This window comes from Alternaria postmessia, assembly GCF_024291825.1.
Source record: "Alternaria postmessia strain BMP 2775 chromosome Unknown scaffold_47, whole genome shotgun sequence".
Lineage (NCBI taxonomy): Eukaryota > Fungi > Ascomycota > Dothideomycetes > Pleosporales > Pleosporaceae > Alternaria > Alternaria postmessia.
The window spans coordinates 58,067-75,568 of record NW_026260120.1 but is presented as its reverse complement, the minus strand read 5'-3'; the positions used below and the strand labels follow the sequence as shown (position 1 = coordinate 75,568).

General features: G+C 51.6%; 8 protein-coding genes across 8 annotated transcripts; 6 read left to right on the top strand and 2 right to left on the bottom strand.

The window, feature by feature from the left end:
- Positions 1–157: 157 nt before the first annotated feature.
- Positions 158–1,617, top strand: J4E82_007203 (uncharacterized protein; the record flags this gene model as incomplete). The annotated part of the gene is made up of 2 exons (XM_051733450.1): positions 158–266; positions 476–1,617. 2 exons carry the CDS (start codon positions 158–160, stop codon positions 1,615–1,617), a joined length of 1,251 nt encoding a protein of 416 aa, XP_051586773.1.
- A 707-nt stretch (positions 1,618–2,324) lies between these two features.
- Positions 2,325–4,548, top strand: J4E82_007202 (uncharacterized protein; the record flags this gene model as incomplete). The annotated part of the gene is made up of 3 exons (XM_051733449.1): positions 2,325–3,161; positions 3,214–3,784; positions 3,836–4,548. 3 exons carry the CDS (start codon positions 2,325–2,327, stop codon positions 4,546–4,548), a joined length of 2,121 nt encoding a protein of 706 aa, XP_051586772.1.
- A 210-nt stretch (positions 4,549–4,758) lies between these two features.
- J4E82_007201 (uncharacterized protein) lies at positions 4,759–5,589 on the bottom strand (the record flags this gene model as incomplete). The annotated part of the gene is made up of 1 exon (XM_051733448.1): positions 4,759–5,589. One exon carries the CDS (start codon positions 5,587–5,589, stop codon positions 4,759–4,761), a length of 831 nt encoding a protein of 276 aa, XP_051586771.1.
- A 931-nt stretch (positions 5,590–6,520) lies between these two features.
- On the top strand, positions 6,521–7,328 carry J4E82_007200 (uncharacterized protein; the record flags this gene model as incomplete). Its single annotated transcript, XM_051733447.1, has 2 exons — positions 6,521–6,551; positions 6,607–7,328. The coding sequence occupies 2 exons, from the start codon at positions 6,521–6,523 to the stop codon at positions 7,326–7,328; spliced, it is 753 nt and encodes a 250-aa protein (XP_051586770.1).
- Positions 7,329–8,816: 1,488 nt separating this feature from the next.
- J4E82_007199 (uncharacterized protein) lies at positions 8,817–10,328 on the top strand (the record flags this gene model as incomplete). The annotated part of the gene is made up of 4 exons (XM_051733446.1): positions 8,817–8,821; positions 8,872–9,269; positions 9,319–9,916; positions 9,971–10,328. The coding sequence occupies 4 exons, from the start codon at positions 8,817–8,819 to the stop codon at positions 10,326–10,328; spliced, it is 1,359 nt and encodes a 452-aa protein (XP_051586769.1).
- A 1,218-nt stretch (positions 10,329–11,546) lies between these two features.
- On the top strand, positions 11,547–12,905 carry J4E82_007198 (uncharacterized protein; the record flags this gene model as incomplete). The annotated part of the gene is made up of 2 exons (XM_051733445.1): positions 11,547–11,861; positions 11,928–12,905. The coding sequence occupies 2 exons, from the start codon at positions 11,547–11,549 to the stop codon at positions 12,903–12,905; spliced, it is 1,293 nt and encodes a 430-aa protein (XP_051586768.1).
- Positions 12,906–14,677: 1,772 nt separating this feature from the next.
- Positions 14,678–15,566, top strand: J4E82_007197 (uncharacterized protein; the record flags this gene model as incomplete). Its single annotated transcript, XM_051733444.1, has 3 exons — positions 14,678–14,946; positions 15,028–15,259; positions 15,324–15,566. The coding sequence occupies 3 exons, from the start codon at positions 14,678–14,680 to the stop codon at positions 15,564–15,566; spliced, it is 744 nt and encodes a 247-aa protein (XP_051586767.1).
- A 215-nt stretch (positions 15,567–15,781) lies between these two features.
- Positions 15,782–16,738, bottom strand: J4E82_007196 (uncharacterized protein; the record flags this gene model as incomplete). Its single annotated transcript, XM_051733443.1, has 1 exon — positions 15,782–16,738. One exon carries the CDS (start codon positions 16,736–16,738, stop codon positions 15,782–15,784), a length of 957 nt encoding a protein of 318 aa, XP_051586766.1.
- Positions 16,739–17,502: the final 764 nt, after the last annotated feature.

Below are 17,502 nucleotides of genomic sequence, written 5' to 3'. Positions count from 1 at the left end.
CCCCTATCCTCGAGCAAACAGACGCCCTCTTGTGAGTCACACAAGAAGGTGAAGATGAAGGATTCAATTCAGATGCACACAGATATAATGGGATGGTTCCTGGAGATGAGGTTCATAACCAGTAATCCAAACACAGCCTATTGTATACACACTCAAAATGTCAACCTCCACCTCTTTCAATGACGCTTTTGTGTCGGCAGTTACGCCTGGCCCTGAACGCCTTTTGCCAGGCGTGGCTCTCGGTGCTGCAAGAGCCCTTGGAAAAGGTATGGTCTGGTTTTGCATGTTTGCTTCTTCCAAAACACTTGCCAGGGCCGTTGAGTTTAGCGTGCGTTTGACAGCGGCACGTTGAGATGGACTGGGCAAATGCGACCAAGCCATCGGATGTTGGTAGCCGTTGGCACCGTCGGCGACCTCGCCTGTCATTTGTGTTTCTGTTACATGGCCCACCGTTCGCCGCTAACGTCTTCCACAGCTGATATTTCAGATCCTGAGGACTTTCTTGCTGCATATGGCACATTGCAGCTGGACCCCACGTCGCCGCCAGTGTCGCCCGAGACGACTGTATGGCTTGCCTCCTGTACTAAGCTAGTGACGACCGTCGCAGCCTTGCAGTGCGTCGAACGCGGTCTATTCTCACTAGACGAGCCTGCTGATGTCGACCGTCTACTGCCTGAATGGAAGAAGCCCATGATCCTGACTGGCTGGGCGGACAATGAACCCGTCCTACAACCCGCAAAAGAAAGCATCACATTAAGAAGATTGCTAACGCATACGAGTGGAATCGGCTACGATTTCCTCTCGCCTGACTTGATGAGATGGAGACAAGTCCGCAAAGAAGGAATTTTATCCATGCAAGCACCCATCACGCAGTGCTTCACGACGCCTCTTCTATTCGAGCCCGGATCTGGCTTCGCTTATGGTGGCGGACTGGATCTTGTGGGATTGATGGTCGCGAGGGCCAACAACTGCACGCTGGAAGCATACATGCGACGCAATGTCTTGGACGTATTGGGTATGGACAAGACGTCTTTCTATGTCAGACACAACGATATCAAACAGAAACTGATGCCAATGACGACTCGCCCTGCACCTGACGCAGATCTCGTCTCTGGCGAAGCATCGGGTAACCCGCTGGTACAGCCGCTGAATCCTCAAGATGAATATGGTGGCGCAGGATTGTTCAGCAACACGGAGGACTATCTCCGACTTCTGAAATCGCTTCTCCGGAACGATGGTAAGCTCCTTGAGGCGGAGAGTATCGACCTCATGTTTACGCCATGTATTTCGTCTACTGCACAAGATTCGCTCGACCAGACCTTGTCTGTGCCGCATATCGCTGCCATTATGATACCTGGCGACGCCCCAATGGGCACTCCTGGCGCTCGGAAGTGGTCACACGCTCTGGGTGGGTTAGTAGCATTGGAAGATGATGCGGATGGCGGTTTGAAGGCTGGTATGTTGCGATGGGGAGGTGCACCTAATCTCAAGTGGTGGATTGATCGCGAAGGCGGCACTTGTGGCATATTCGCAACGCAGCTGTCGCCGGCTGGCGAGCTGCGACATGCGCATCTAGGTAAGATGTTTGAGAGGGAGGTGATCGCAATGTACGCTTGAAGACTCTGCCATGTACGAAATTGCAATTAGCAGGGCTCTTTTGGGAGAGAGAATGGGCATCAATTGTATGTATTTCCCCCTTTTGCGACGGCAAATCAATTAGAGACGACGAGATGCCCCACCTGCATTGTGCCGCTAGATTATGCACGGTGACGATGACGGTCTGCACGATGGCTGACACAGCAAATTCTGCCCATGACGTAGTCGAGGATGTGTTTCGGCCGGCGAACTTCTTTCTACTGGCGCCCAATCAAGACTCGCAGTGGCACTGACCGCCTTAGTACGCCCGGCTAGGTGTGGCTTACTCAGGCTGCAGAATTCCGCATGAGGACGCTGGTGTCGGCAATACTGGCAAATATTCTCGCCATGTCGCATGCGACGGACGCGGGCGATGGATAGGCCAGCAAATCTTTCGCCCATGGCCACGCACGTCAGATACATAGGGCGCGCGGCTTCCTACCAGAGGGGCTGAAGCTTGTTTGTCACTATTGACAGCACCCGCACTCAACTCCCGGGAATACGGTCACGACTAGTCGCACCGTCGCACATTAGATCCACGCGATCCACAACGGGCTCGACGTCAGGCTCGAACATTCACGAACTCCGTCCCGAGTGCCGACGACCGCGATTTTCCTTCGTTTCCAGGCGTAGCCGAACCCGTGGTCAACGTTCCTTGAGGAAAGAAGAAGAACAAGAGCGTGGCCATCATGCAGGAGGAAGACTACGAGATGCTGCGCAATGAGGCCAATGCGAGCCCTGAGCGCTTTGCAAATTGGGACCCGCACCGTCAATTCCGCGAAGAATACCACCAACGACACTTGCACGATCAGACACCCGATGAGCGGCTACGGAACATCGAGGCACACGAGCGAGGGGAGCGCACCGTGAGTGAGCGGTCGTTTCCCCAAGAAGCAGTTGCATCGCCCATCCGGGAGAAAGAAGAGGAAGTCGCCTCGCCTCTCTCACGACACAGCACATCTTCAGCCTCGACGGCAAGTTCAGCCAGCTCTGCGTCGACACACAGCGCGCGCCTCGAAGAAATACGCACTGCCCGCTCAACCCCACGAGACCGCCGACCGACTGTCAATTCGCAAGCCTCGAGCGGCAACTACCTGACATTGCATCCTACCGAGCGCGACCCCGAAGCCATCCGCCGCATCGAGACACACAGGAGCCAGCATGCAGGTACTGTTGGTGCATCGCGCGTCGACTCGCGCTTATCGAGAACCCTCACGCGCCGCCGCACCGAGAAGCCATTGCCCAATATGGGAGCTGGAAAACCCTTCCCTCCGCTCCTGCCAGACAGAGAAGAATACGTTGTCGAATTTGACGGCAAGGAAGACCCATTGCACGCGCAGAACTGGCCCATGAAGAAGAAGATTGGTATTGGTGCCATCCTAGCCTTCGATGCCCTCACAGCGACCATGGGCAGCAGTATCTTCTCAGCTGCTACCGGAGCAGTGTCACAGCAATTCGGCGTGGCCAATGTTGTGGGTACCCTAGGAACAAGTCTGTTCGTCTTCGGATATGCTTTTGGACCTCTGGTAAGTCAATGCTAGCCACAGAAATGTGACGGAATATGCTAACGATTCTTAGATGTGGGCGCCCTTCTCCGAGTTGTACGGCCGAAAACCTCCCCTCATCATCGCCGCATTCGGTTTCGCCATCTTTAGCATCGCCGTAGCTGTAGCCAAAGATCTTCAGACAATTCTCATATGTCGATTCTTCGCTGGTCTCTTTGGCTCTTCCCCACTCGCTATCGTCGCAGCTGTCTTCGCGGATATGTTTGATAACAGACTTCGTGGACTCGCCGTCGCAGTCTTCTCCGCGACTGTCTTCATGGGTCCTCTACTAGCACCCTTTATTGGAGGCTTCATTACGCAGAGCGATCTAGGATGGCGATGGACCGAATACATTAGCAGTTTCATGGGCTTCCTGTCGTTTGCGCTGCTCTTCTTCTTCATGGAAGAGACATACCCACCCGTGGTACTGATCAACAAGGCGAGCGAGCTGAGGAGACGAACTAAGAACTGGGGTATACACGCAAAGCAGGAAGAAATCGAGGTTGACTTCAAGGAGTTGATCGTCAAGAACGTCAGCAGGCCTATGCGCATTCTCTTCACTGAACCAATTGTGTTGCTCATCACCATCTACATGAGCTTCATCTGTAAGTTTGACCTATCCGTCGAGTTGTGAGATACTGGGCTAACAGCACTAGACGGCCTACTCTACCTCTTTCTTACCGCATACGCACTTGTCTTCCAGGGAGTATATGGCTGGAGTGCTGGTATTGGCGGACTTGCATACTTCGGTATGGTTGCTGGTGAAGTCATTGCTTTCATCATCATTGTATGTGACAATCCGCGATACGTGCGAAAGCTGGAAGCCAACAACAACATTCCCGTCCCGGAGTGGCGATTGCCCATCAGCATGGTCGGTGGTGTGCTTTTTGCAGGCGGCCTCTTCTGGTTCGGTTGGACAGGCTACACCGGTCAGATCCATTGGATTGTTCCTGTCCTGAGTGGTCTGTTAACTGGCTTCGGTATCTTCTCCATCTTCCTCTCACTACTCAACTACATCGTCGACGCGTACCTCATGTTTGCTGCCTCTGCCATTGCAGCAAACACCTTCATGCGCTCTATCTTCGGTGGCGTCTTCCCGCTCTTCGCAACATTCATGTTCAAAGGTATGGGTATTCAATGGGCCAGTACTCTGCTTGGTTGTGTAGCAGCTGTACTTGTACCAATGCCTGTGGTTTTCTATCTATATGGTAAGAAAATCAGAGGCAGGAGCACCTTTGCGCCTGCACCGGATATCGCGCAAGATAAGAGGAGGGACGAGGAGAGCAAAGGCGCTGAAGGCGTTGATGCTGGAAGCGGGGAGACGACTGAGAGGGAGAGCATGGACAGGGCGAGAAGTAAAGACGAGTAGCGGCTTTAATCTTGTTTCAACCTTTTCATTTGCATTTAGCGAACATATACCTTTGTAATCCGAAATCATTTCTTCTCCATCACGACGGAACGCTCAGGATCAAAAGGCGCAGTCATACATGAGTTTGCAACAGTATTTGTTGGTTATGTTCCTCCCTCAATAGAGAACGGTCTTTGGTATCAATTCTTCTCTTTTCTCATTACTACCTGCTTATGGCAGTACGTATCCACCATCGATGATGCAGTCGCTACCAGTCATGTAGCTGGATGCATCGCTACCCAGATACAAGAACAATCCCTTGATCTCCTTGACGTTTCCCTGTCGTCCTAGCGGAATCATCCTCAATCCCTCGTTGATAACCTGTGGTCCGGCACCCATCTTTGTGTCAAAGAATCCCGGGCTCACAATGTTGACCCTAGCAAACTCTCTCCACTCTCTTGCTAGCGACTTGCCCAGATGTGATACAAAGGCCTTTGTGCCGTTGTATATGGGCTGATCAACGGGGACGTTGACGATGTGTGCTGATATCGAACTTGTGAGAATCAAGTTGCCGAATCCTTGCTTCTTGAACACTTCTCCTGCGTACTTGGCGCAGAAAACTGGGCCGTCGACGTTGACCTTCATGAGGTTGTGGTAGCTCTCGAGTGTCTGGTCGAGAAGTGGTTTGCTGTCTCCCGTTCCAGCGTTTGCGACAAAAACATCGATGCGACCGAAATCCTCCACGACCTGTTGAACCGCTTTTTGCACGGCAGCAGCGTCGATTTGGTTTACGCTGTAAGCTTTTGTCTTTACGTTGTGCTCCTTTGCGAGGGTCTCTGCGCGTGTGATGGCTGCGCTGTTGGAGTTGTACCAGAGGGCTACGTTGCCGCCAGCTTCAGCCATGGCGTCGGCGACGGCTCCACCAATTCCTTCAGCAGCGCCGGTAACGACAATTGTCTTTCCTGCCATGCTGAATTGTTGCATGACATTTGTGGGAGTGTTGGGGACAGGCTTGGGGAAGCCAGCGCGAGGCGTCTGGCATTCTTCGATTGACATTGACATGTTTGCGGTTTTGGTGAAGAAGACTTGCTGAAGAAGCACGGGGTATTGGTATAAGAACTTTGAGTAATGGTGAGTACAGTTCTATATATGAGAAGTCGGAGTCGGAGGTCAAGAGCTTATGTATCTAGACGCGTGAATACGAGCTGCGGCAAGTTTGCCGAGTGAGGCTCAACCGCCGAAAGCTTCTACGGAGCATCCTTTACCCCGCCAAGGGACACATTGAATGGTGTTGCGTCACGGGGTGGTGTTGCGGGGCAGTCTGGAGGACTGTCGTCCGGAGTCGGCGGGATGATTCCCGGCTTTGGTTGGTGTCCGGGGTGGTCGGCTTACCTTCCTTCTGAATTTGCGCGGGATCCTACGTCGGGTGTCTGCTTACGACTGCCTTCCTCCTGTACCGTGCGAAAATGTTGTATAGAATTCTCCACTCGCATGCGACTCTTTGTCGATGTTTCCAACTCGTAAGATATGTTCAATAGGTCCGATGCTACAGCTACGACCACTTTTCCGCATGCACCAATCACAATGCCGAAGGTGTCATTCGTCTTTCTTCACCAACTGTGTATCTGCGATTGATTGATGAAACCGCTTCTCTAGTGGCAAAAGTTGGAGTGACGAACTTGTAAAACACATGAAGGAGCGCACTTTATCAATATTATGCGAGCTGTGAGAACACGTGTCTCAAGAGTAGGCATTGTTGCTTTTCTGTTAGCGCCTCATTCTAGGCCATCATTTGTACGATTGGGACAGGCCTCCGTGTTCTGGAGATGAAAGTTGTTGTGCAAACGGAGAGTTCAAGGTTGCCACTGCCTCTAGTTTCTAGATCCTTTCCTTCACGTCCTACAAATGAACAGTACAACAAATTGATGTGAGCAGTGACCTTGTGCGGATCCTTCCTAGTGACGCGCTCAACATCCCATCATAAAACTACAAGATGGTCTTTCCATTTCTCGAGCTCGCAGCGGGTAAGCGCAAAAGTGGCAGTCACACTAGCTGTGGTATATCAATTAACAAAAGTAGAGCTGCGCAACCGCATCTACCACTTCTTCGCCGTCCACGAGGAAAGACACGTGCGGATTCGCAAGGCCGATGAAGTATCTGGAGTCTTCACTGGGCTTACGGGCGTTTCCCAACAAGTGCGAAGCGAATACCGACCGATACAGCGCAGCGTGACTCAAGTCACTATATGCTGTAACGACATCAACGACTTTGTCAACACCTTCCTGACAACACATCAAGACCGCGTCCATCCTTTCAAGTCTATCTGCATCTCGGAGCAAAACTGGACTACAAAGTCACAGGATCTCTTGCCTCTTGTCAAGGAAAAGGTCGCAAATTCTGCCTTTTGGTGCAGGTTCGAAGCGGATGTAGATCAGCGCGAGGACGATCCATCGTCGCAAACTTTCGGTCGCATCCAACAAATTGAGTACCAGAGAGGTTGCGTCACAGCGCTGAACGAAATGCTGAACAACGAAAACGCAGGTTGGAGAGGCAAGATACTGAATGACGAGATCACTGCGCTCAGACTATACATCTGGGCCTTGCCTTTTCATGGCCTCCATGTGTCTTTCGGGTCCGGTCACATCCCCCAGGGTATCATCGCGTTTCGTACAGGTGATGATAAGGAAAAGATGGCGGAGTTCTTCAACCATATGTGGAAGTCTTGGGGGTTCACTCCTGACTTTAGGAAGTTCCTTGTGGTCAAACACTGCGAAGACGGAATTGATATTGGCCATTATTGAGAGCGCGCTTCGGTACTCGAAGTTCTACTTCCTATCGTGTACATAGTGAAGTGGATTGCAGGCGTCTCCAGATGACAATCATGGACCAACAGCTGGAACTTCACATCAGCAAATACACCCTTCTTTGTATGCAGTAGCTGTACTACACAATTAATCTTACAAGGCCTACCATGGGCCTTGAGATTTCTTATGGCCGCGTAGTAAGCTTATCATCGGCCGCTTGGCGCAAGCTCTTGCCTGTGCTTTCGCTTCTCTCAGCCCTGCTTCAGAATCTACGTCATCGATACACAGTTCCGCCCCGTCACTACGTCAAGGGGAGAAACCAAACATCTCATTAGAGCAGAGTACTTCTTCCTACTACAACGAATTGTATTGCAGCTATATAAATATTTATAGAGAATCTAGAAGTCTACAATGCTGTTAGGCTATATAATCTCTATTGTTAGGAGCTAATGTAATCTGTAAGGTAGAGCTTGTTACCTTCACCTGTTCGATTTTTCTCCTGTATGAGGTGCCGTACCGGATAATATCAAACACGACCAGGTCGTTACCCCTCAAAAGCATCTTCTTGTGTTATCGCGTTGAGATATCTCTCATAAAACCTATGCGGAATCGTGGCACAGTTGTTCGTCATGCATACTAGAGGAAATGATCTGTACTTTTCGTACTCAGTTCGCTCTTTTTCCAGCTACAACCACCACGGCAACCATCTCGAATAGCTATGACTTCATCACTCTGGATACTCATGTTCGCAGGAAGTTACGCGTTATCACGGCGTGGCTCGTTGCTACCTCCGGAGTTGGCAAGCTGGCTGAGAGAAAGTGCTTTCTGCCTACTTCAAGTACTCACTCGATAACACCTGCCTCTAGCATGCTGGATCCATAAGCAGAAAATCATGTGGCTCAAGAAGGACGATCTTATCAGCCGACGGCACACGTCTTGGATTCAAGTGTATACGTGGCCGTTTGCGAGATCGGAGGCAGAACCCAAACGTCCTTGCCGCTTCACTACGACAAATCACGTTGATAAGAGCCCAGAACTCTCCTTCCTATTGACTTTTGATGCTCTCTTGAGTATAGTATGTCGCAATAGCTATGGGAAACGCTGACAATACGAGGGAAAGCACCACCCACGACCACGCCACTACGCCACGCGACGTGTGCCAGCTATCGTACAACGATACATTCGATCTCTTGGCCACTCTCCAATCTACAGAACTGTAATTGTAACGCCAAGAACCGCTGTTCTCTTACCATGAGCTTAATGTCTAGGTGACCTTCGATTCTAGCAATTTCCCCAGTCACCGTCAGAGCAGCTTGGGACAATCATCGTTCGTGCCACCCTCACTCACCTTTACTTGTTGGGTGCATATAACCCCTCCGACTGTCTACCCTCCTTTACTTCTACACTCAGCAATCGACTATTAATATCCTTGAGCTATTGCAACTTCCCCAAGCACGAGAAACAAGATCAAACAACTACGAAGCAATGGCGTAAGTTCCAATTCATTGCATGGGGATATGGACTATACTAATACAGTCAGTCCCAGTCGTCCAAGCACTCCGCCCCCTTCTAGGTCTTCTACAAAGTTCAAGCATCCTCCACTCGGCCCTGCTCCGTCAACACCTGGTCCCCGCCAAAATGCTTTCGACGACACCGCCAATATCATGATGGGTTCCGAGCATGCCATTGTCCCTCCTTCTCCCGGGGTCCCTCTTCCTAGCTTCGAGGCGCTCAGTGTGAGTGCCGCGCCTTTGCGAGATATGCCATCCCGCAGGAACAAGAGCAAGAGCAATGCGCGTACTGGTGCTGGCGTCAAGAAGCAGGCCAGAAAGAAACATGACGACAAGACGGCGAAGCTTACAGATACTCTCAATGAGAAGACCGGTGTCGGTGCTCTAGCTTTGCAGAAGCCTTTCCGATTCATGGATCTCCCAGGTGGCAAGTGCTTTACTTCTGAACAACTGTGACATCGGCTAACTGTTGGTAGAAATCCGGAACGAGGTATACATGCACACTCACGGTCGCCCTAAACAGGCCCTGCTAGTATACAGGCCACGCATCGCGTCTCTCCGTCCACGAACCCGTCTAGATCGCGGGCGTACTCTTGCGTCCGACCTCGCTGGTCAAGAACAAGATGAAGAGATCCTGAGCGCCAGCAACAAGTCCGGCCGCTCAGCCAAGTCCAAGGTCAAGACCGAGCTCCGCGAGACCAATCGCCCCTTTTGGGGTCTCGCTCAAGTTTGCCGGCAGATGAGGATCGAGTATCGCCCAATCTACATGGCCAAGCAAGAGATTGGCATGGACCTCACTGAGATAGTGGACTATCTGCAGACGTTCTATCCTACCGCTAACGATGTCGTATCCCAGCTCGCACCCCCAGGAGAGCGCCGGAACGACGCGCCCTTTGTCGGAAACCTTACGATTGCTGTAGGCGACAAAGCCAACGACCTTGAGCGTGCTTCAGACGGCATCGAAGTCTTTCCGCTTCTTGACATCTGGTCCAACAGCCTCAAGATAGAAGCTGGGTTTGGACGCTATCTCAAGGCCAACTACATTCCGGAGACTGATGGTGAAGCCAAGGATCTGTGAGTCTTCCTGTCTTTAGCATCAGATTAACATGGCCACTGACCATCTTGCAGCTATCGTCTCTTTGGCCGCCGCGTGCTCAAGAACCGCTCTTGCTCAAGCATGAACAACCTTTGGCGATCAATTCTTCGCAGCAGGTCTCTCGTTTCAGTCCGCATCCACCGCAAGCCAGCCCCTCGTATTGCTGCCTCAGCCCCAGCTGCAACCTTTGCTGGAGTCCAGCCTCCTATTCATGCTGCGACTAAGCCCTTCACTCACATCGTCTTCAAGACAGACACCGCGGAGCCATGGATGACTGAATTTGAGTCTGTCGTCCCGAAGACACCTACCAATTGGCTAGCGGAGCGCGGCTTTGGTAGCATGGAGTACTTCGAGGTCAAGGTCGGCGTTGAGCAGAATGCCTCCAACTAGCTGATCTATCAGAATTGTCGGCATTTACTTGAACAGTCTGGTGCAACGTTGACATTCTCTTCCACTTGCCGTCCTGATACGGACGCATACGAAAGTTTCTTGGCCCCTGGGCCGATATCCTTACGGAATGTTGGTTGACTTGCTCAGAATTGGTAAGATTTACGAGGTACCATATATGATAGCATACCGAGGTTGATGATGGTCGACGACTATACGCAGGCGACGCGTCTCGCACATCACGCCTTGAGCAACATCTAGCATGAATCAATACTTTGATTGAATATTTCCTAGTCCTCGTCTCCACCAATGTGACCGCTGATCTCGGAGGATACACTCAAACAGGTTGTCAAGATGGAGTGGCTGAGGTAGCTTGTTTCCAGAAAAGAAACATGTGCAGTCTTTTTTATAGCAGCCAATCATACTGCAAGATGCTCCACGAAGTCGTAACGCTTTTGCCACGCTTTTTTCAGGTATCCACAATGCTTCGGACATGAACAAGAGATGCAAACTGTCGATGCATGTCTATATTCGTGCGCATAACGTTTTTCCAAGGACGCCGTGTGTTCATGACCGCACGTGCACGACGTCATGGCTCGCCAACAGCTGCCGCGCCAAACTTCGCTCACGGCTCCGCGCCAACGTTCGTCCCGAACCTATCGCACCGGCTATCTTGTCCCAGGCGCCGCGCTCCCCAAACCCACCTATCTGCAGCGGAATGTGTTCCTTTTCCCCCCTGAACTCGCTACCCTGATGCACGACCCCCTGCATTCGCGAATGAGACAGGGACCGTTTGATGGGTAGCACAGCAACAACATGCGCGTCAGGTCATGCTGTGCAGGCTGCAACCCCTCGTTCGCTGCGATGCTTTTCCCGCGAGCAGGGTGGGCTGGTTTTTGATGATACATTGACATCCATTGACGTCTAGACTTCCCGTCTTCTGCTGGTACTGAACCCACAAGCGCACGCGAATCCCAGTAAGTCCGTGGTACTGTGAGGTCATCGACCAGGATGACGGCCAGCCGCAAACCTCATACACTACCATAGCTCACCAACCCCTCCCCAGTCGCTCGAGGTTTTATTTGTTCTTGGGGCGTTCAGGATATCCAGTCGTGCCGCCCATGTCCCTTTATGTCGTTCAGATGTCACTTGGCCAATAACTTCGACGATACTTTCTGCTGCCATCACACTTCCGAGCCCCAATCGCCTTCTCATCCAGATATGTCGCGACCACAGAGCATGCCTGACTTCGCCGCGCTCATGGAGTCTTCCATGTCGCAGACCGTCTTTGAGTCGTCTAGTTCGAACATAGAGAAGCGCATACACAGCCGAAGACAGACTTCACCCGAACGAAAGCCCCAGCATATGCGCAAGAAGCCCAGTATCTCGCTGGCTGCTGGACTCATGATGAACACCGACACCCCGCCAGCCACTGGATCACTTTCGCCGCGCAAACGAAGCCAGAGCCGACCCGCCCAGGATAAGAAGGTTGAAATGGAAGAGGGTGGGAACCTGTTTTACGCCTATGCGCTGAGAGTGAGTGATGCAATTGCACTGTGTGCCAACATCCGGGCAAGAGCGGCATACTGACTTATGCTATAGAGCGACTATCCTGCATCTCCCCCGTACATACTCACATTCGCCTCGGCCGCAGTCTGTTCGCAATGGTGGAACCTCGTTCAGCAGGAATACACCTCGTCGTCGCGTCCAAGCCCGCAATATTTCGTCGTCAGGAGCGAGGACATGGAACTCATTATGGAGGACCCCAAGTTCTCCGACATCCACAACAAGTGGTTCTACACATGCCAGGATAGCCCGACCTGCCCGCCAATAGTTCTGCCCCTGCAGCATGCAAACGGTGTTCCCGCCGTTGCGCCTCCACAATCAGCTGAAGAGAAAATGAGCACACCGGCTCTCGACAGCTTGGCGGAAAGCTTGACCCGACTGGCACACGTAGTGGAAAGCAATGCAGAGCAGGTTCACGCGCTATCGGTTGCGCAATCGACAGGCTTACAGGCGATGCAAGAGATCAATGAGTCGAACAGCATTCAGATCAAGGCCATTTCCGAGTCCCAGATTAAGCTACAAGCGCTAGTCGACCAGAACGCATCGCACTACATCGCCCTATCTAACACATCGTTCCAGTCGCACGAGCAGAGCAGACTAGCGCAGGAACAGACTCGAAAATCACAAGAGCAAACACGCAAATCTCAAGAACAGACTAAAGACATACTCAAGACCACCGTATCTCAACTCCAGACTCTGTCCAAGAACCAAGTCGAGCTTTCACAAACATGTCAAGGCATGATGCGTAGCATTGAGACCCTTGGCGACTCCGTCACTCAGTTCACTTCAAACGTCATCTCAGACACTGCGAGCAACCAGTCACTCTCCACCACTTCATTCAACGCCCTCGCAACTCGCATCAGCCCGCCACCGCGCAAGCTGAACAGACGAGTAAAGGGTGTTTGGTACGAGTACGACAATGTGGGTTCGCCCGACGGCACACCAAGGAAGAGAATCGATTCAGTCAGCGTAGATACCCCGCCGAAGAGCCCGGTCATCTTCAAGCATGTCTGACGGTGGTACGGCTGGCTTCGAAGCATTCGCTTGACACCCCCGACAGAAGAAGAGCTCAATGAGGAAGCACGAAATGCACGACGACCATTACTCGCTGCTTGAAGCCCTTCATATATATATCGTCGGCTAATGATGTCTTCTACCGAAGGATGAGAAGCTCCGCCTAGGCCAGCCGTTTGTGTTGTGCATAATATTGGCGTTTGGAGCGAACGGGCTATGACTGGGTACGTATTTCTTAATGACAGCGAATCTATTATCTTTTATTTTTGGCGCATTGTACCAAAAGTCTGAGTTGAAGCAGCTGGCTGATGCTGACCAGTACCATGGTCAGCGAGTCGAGAACCACGGATGAGAAGCGCGGTTGCCTATTTGCTGACGTGTTACTGCCTCGCACTTCTTATATGAAGTCATCCGCACTCACTCTTTCTAAATTATTCTCTCGTTCCTTCTAACCTTTACATTCTACGTACCTGCCTATAGCAGGTGCTGACGCAAAGAGATGTTGGATAAAGAGGAGCTGACACCGCTTCTCTCACACACCAGACATTCTCTTAACAACTATTCATCACAACTTCAATCCACATCTCAGACAATGCCTGTATACCACCGCACTCACCACCGCACTCGCCACCGCACTCACCACCGCACTCGCCACCGCACTCACCACCGCACGCCTGCCCAGCAGCGCACGCCTGCCCGTCAGTTTAAGCTAGACACCGTTTCGAACACACAGAAATGGGCGACGATTAAACTTTCGATCATATCATTCGTTATTATAGTCTGGGTCCTTACACACTACCTCACAGAGAGAGGCCACACAACAGAGACTACTACCTCTACTGGCACAGGTGGTGCTAGCGCTAGCGCCTCTTACACGGCACCCTCCCTCTCTCGCTTTACTGATGCTGCGGACGCTACCAACGTGGACGCGGCCGTACTCATCGGCGGTATCTCGATGGCTCTTCTTGGCGCCTAAGCGTTTGAAGTATAGGGTTACTGCTTCAGCATCAAATGGATCAACCCAACTCCTGGCGCCCATCACGATTGGACGGTCTTCAATTACTCCGGTGGCACGGTCGGCGATGAGGAGTTCGATGATACAGATAAGCACTGGGATGTTGCAACGTGCAATCGTACAGCATGGACCGACAGTGCATGGGATCAGTCATCTACTGATCGAATGACTCGTTGCTGGTTCAAGTGCTAGAATCTAGGAATGAAGACTCAGGAAGGCCATGGTGAAAATGTGAGGCGTCGGAATGGTACACGAGTCTAACCAAAGACATACTCTGTCACTGCGCCTAATATACGTGTCGACTTTGCGATAGCTGTGATCACGATCAACAATATAAAAGATCATGTCTTTTCTCCCAGTCAATCTCTTCTATACACTTGGTCTCTGTACTGCTTCTTTTCTCATTGTTCATCCTTGACGCTTTCGCAACGCAAGGACACGACATTTGACGTTCCACCTCGCCACCCAATTTGGATACGGAAGCCACACTCCGCCTTGTAGCAATATCCGCCCAATCTATCTCAGGTCACGTCCACGCCTTCTAGAATAGTCGTGGAATAATCCACCAAGAGACTGCATATGATCTCGAAACAAGCTTCGGTCCAATATACGGAAACCGGGTCGGGCATTGTCGCACAATACACACATCTGCACCGAATGGAATTAGGAAGTGAGTTTGGAGCTATATAAACCACTGCCTACAGCAGAGGCATCGAGCTCAGAGGATTCAGACAGCCCAGAGTCTATTGGCCTCACCATGTTCGTCAACGCGCTCACCCTTCTCGGTCTCATCACCACCGCATCCGCCCATGGCTACCTCAAGTCGATCTCTGTCAACGGTGGCGCAAACTACCTAGCCTGGCAAGTAGGCCAAGACGACTATCTGACTCCCGAGCCCATCCGCTACGCTCGTCGCATCAAGGATAATGGGCCTGTTCCTGATTTCACTACAAAAGACATAACTTGCAATGTTGGTGGTAACCTGCCAGCCAAGGGTGTCATACCTGTTATGCCAGGGGACAAAGTGTATGCTCGCTTTCTTCTTTTGCCCCCTCACCATCGCCTCCTTAACACGAACTCATGTCTTCGATACTAACCTCCACCAAGCAAACTTCAATGGGATCAATGGGGCTCTTCCCACTCAGGCCCCGTGATGAACTACCTCGCCTCCTGTGGCACCAACTGCTCAACTTTCAAAGGTGACACCGGAACACCCTGGGTCAAATTCGATCAAATGGGCTACGATACCACTAAATCTCCTCCGTGGGGTTCGGATTTTCTGGCCAAGCAAGGCGCAAGTTGGACTCTGACAATACCTGCGGGATTGAAGGCAGGTGAGGTAAGTTATGTCTGTACGAAAGGCATATGGGATATACACTAACTTCATGCCTTCACACCTGCAGTACCTACTTAGACACGAGATTCTGGGACTGCATGTTGCAGGGACGAGGATGGGTGCGCAGTTCTACCCTGCGTGTGTTCAAATCAGCGTAGGCGGAAGTGGGTCAAAGGCGTTGCCGGCTGGAGTTGGCCTACCAGGTGCGTATGATCCAGATGACAAGGAGGGAGTGCTTGTGCAGCTTTGGCAGGTGCAGGCCGGGCAAAGGGGATATACACCACCTGGTGGACCTGTCAAGACTATTTAGGAAATCAAACAGAAGGGACAGAGGGAGCAGAGGGAGCAGAGGGAGCAGCTGGAGAAGATAAATGGGGTAATCTTGTAGTGTGAAAACGAGACCAAGTTACCCTCTTTCCAATTACCTTTGCATGAATGTTCCAAGTCCTCATAGGGCTGCAACGAGCGTGTGCTCGAAAATGGTTAATTTAGCACAGCTACCAAGGCCATCATGTGTCTAACGTCCTAAGAGCGTGCCGCTAACTCTACAGCGTCGTGAACTATTTCCTCAAGAGTCACCTTAGGTAGATCCAGCTTCCTGTTCCATACCTCTTGCTCAGCCTCGAAGTCATACCCGACATCCACGTCAGCACCGAAACTGATAGCTAGCAAAGGAAATGTTGCACTCAGGTCTCCAGCATCGAACTGATCTCGAAACCTTTTGATATCCGGACTACTCTGCTTCTCCTCAACAAGAAATCTGGTCTTCGTCTCCGCTTCTAGCGCGCTTACAATCTGTCTCGTGCTAGCCGAAAAGTCACACAAGAATATCTGCTTGTTCGCTGTCATGGCTGGGTCAAGTAAAGCTTTCGCAACTGCCAGCCCTGTATTCTTGCTGCTTGTGATAGCGAAGCGCCTCGTCCCAGAGTCGTATACTGTTGCCTTCCTCCCTTTCACATCGATACTGAGGAAGTTGCCGGACTTTGCAGGATCGAGTGCCCAGTCTAGCCAACTTCCGCAACAGATGCTGCTCCACGTCAGCTTGCCTTGGCTGTTTTCGCATGCCTTCATAAGATACTCCAACATCTCGCCCTTGCGGTCGTAGGTAGGGACAAGTGCACGAGCCCGGGGGTCGAGGTTGTTCGCGCCAAACTCGCTAGGGATGAAGCGTCTTACGTCTGCTGCGAGCGCAGCGTCGATGAGTCGAAACGCTAGACCATCCTTTTTGCCTGAGATAACAGAGCCAGTGGTAAGTGCAACTACGACTGCCTCCTGTCCCCTGAAAGCTTCGGTAAGTTCTTCGGTTGTGAAGGCGTCCGAGATCTTGATGACTGGGATATCGGACGGGAAAGAGGCTGATGATGATGCGCGGCTGACGATGGTGACGTTGAAGGAGGGTTCGGTGAGGAGTGCGTTGAGGATGGGTGCGCCGACCGAGCCGGATGCTCCGAGGATGAGAACGTTCTTTATGTGGCTCGACATGAGAAGGTCTGCTTATTGTGAATGGTTCTTCCTGTTGAATGGGATCAAATTCTGCTCGATGGTCTGTTGTCCAATTTTGTTCATCTGTCCTTATATAATATCATTCATATATTGTAACGATGTGGTGTCATGCTTCGTAATCGGAGTATGCAAACGACAATCTTTAAAATCCCCTCAAGTTTCTCATGCATCGGCCGCCGCATGCTGGTGTGATGCGACAGTTGTTTCTAACAATACTCACCAAGGGCTTTACACGATGATAGGTTCTTGCATGGTGTTGGATAAGCAGCACGTGATTATGGTCAACACTTGCGGTATAGTGGGTATGCGTGATGTCGGCCGCTGCATTTACCAAGGCATAGTAATCGTCGAGTCACGTAAGCATACGATCTTTGACGCCTGGGTGAACTTCATCCAACCAGTCGTCGACTGATATGATATAAAGTCCACCGCAGTTTGAACGGCCGGTCATGAGAGTCCCACGAAGCGCAAGACATGGCAAACATGCTGAAGTCTGTAGGGACGAAGGTCGTCATGGAATAAGAGCCTGGTACCACAATCTGGCTTCGAATGCCAGCCGGCGGCAGTCGTCACGCCGTCGATATGGTGAGACCCGGCCTTGTTAGTATAGCTACGTTTTAACGGCGAGTTGTTTCGGGCGCGGTGTCGGAGCATCGCTGGAAGGGTTGTAAATGTACATTGGGTGCTCGACATTTCGTGATAGTTTCTGTTGGGGGGGGGGGGGGGGGGGGGGTGGGGGGCGG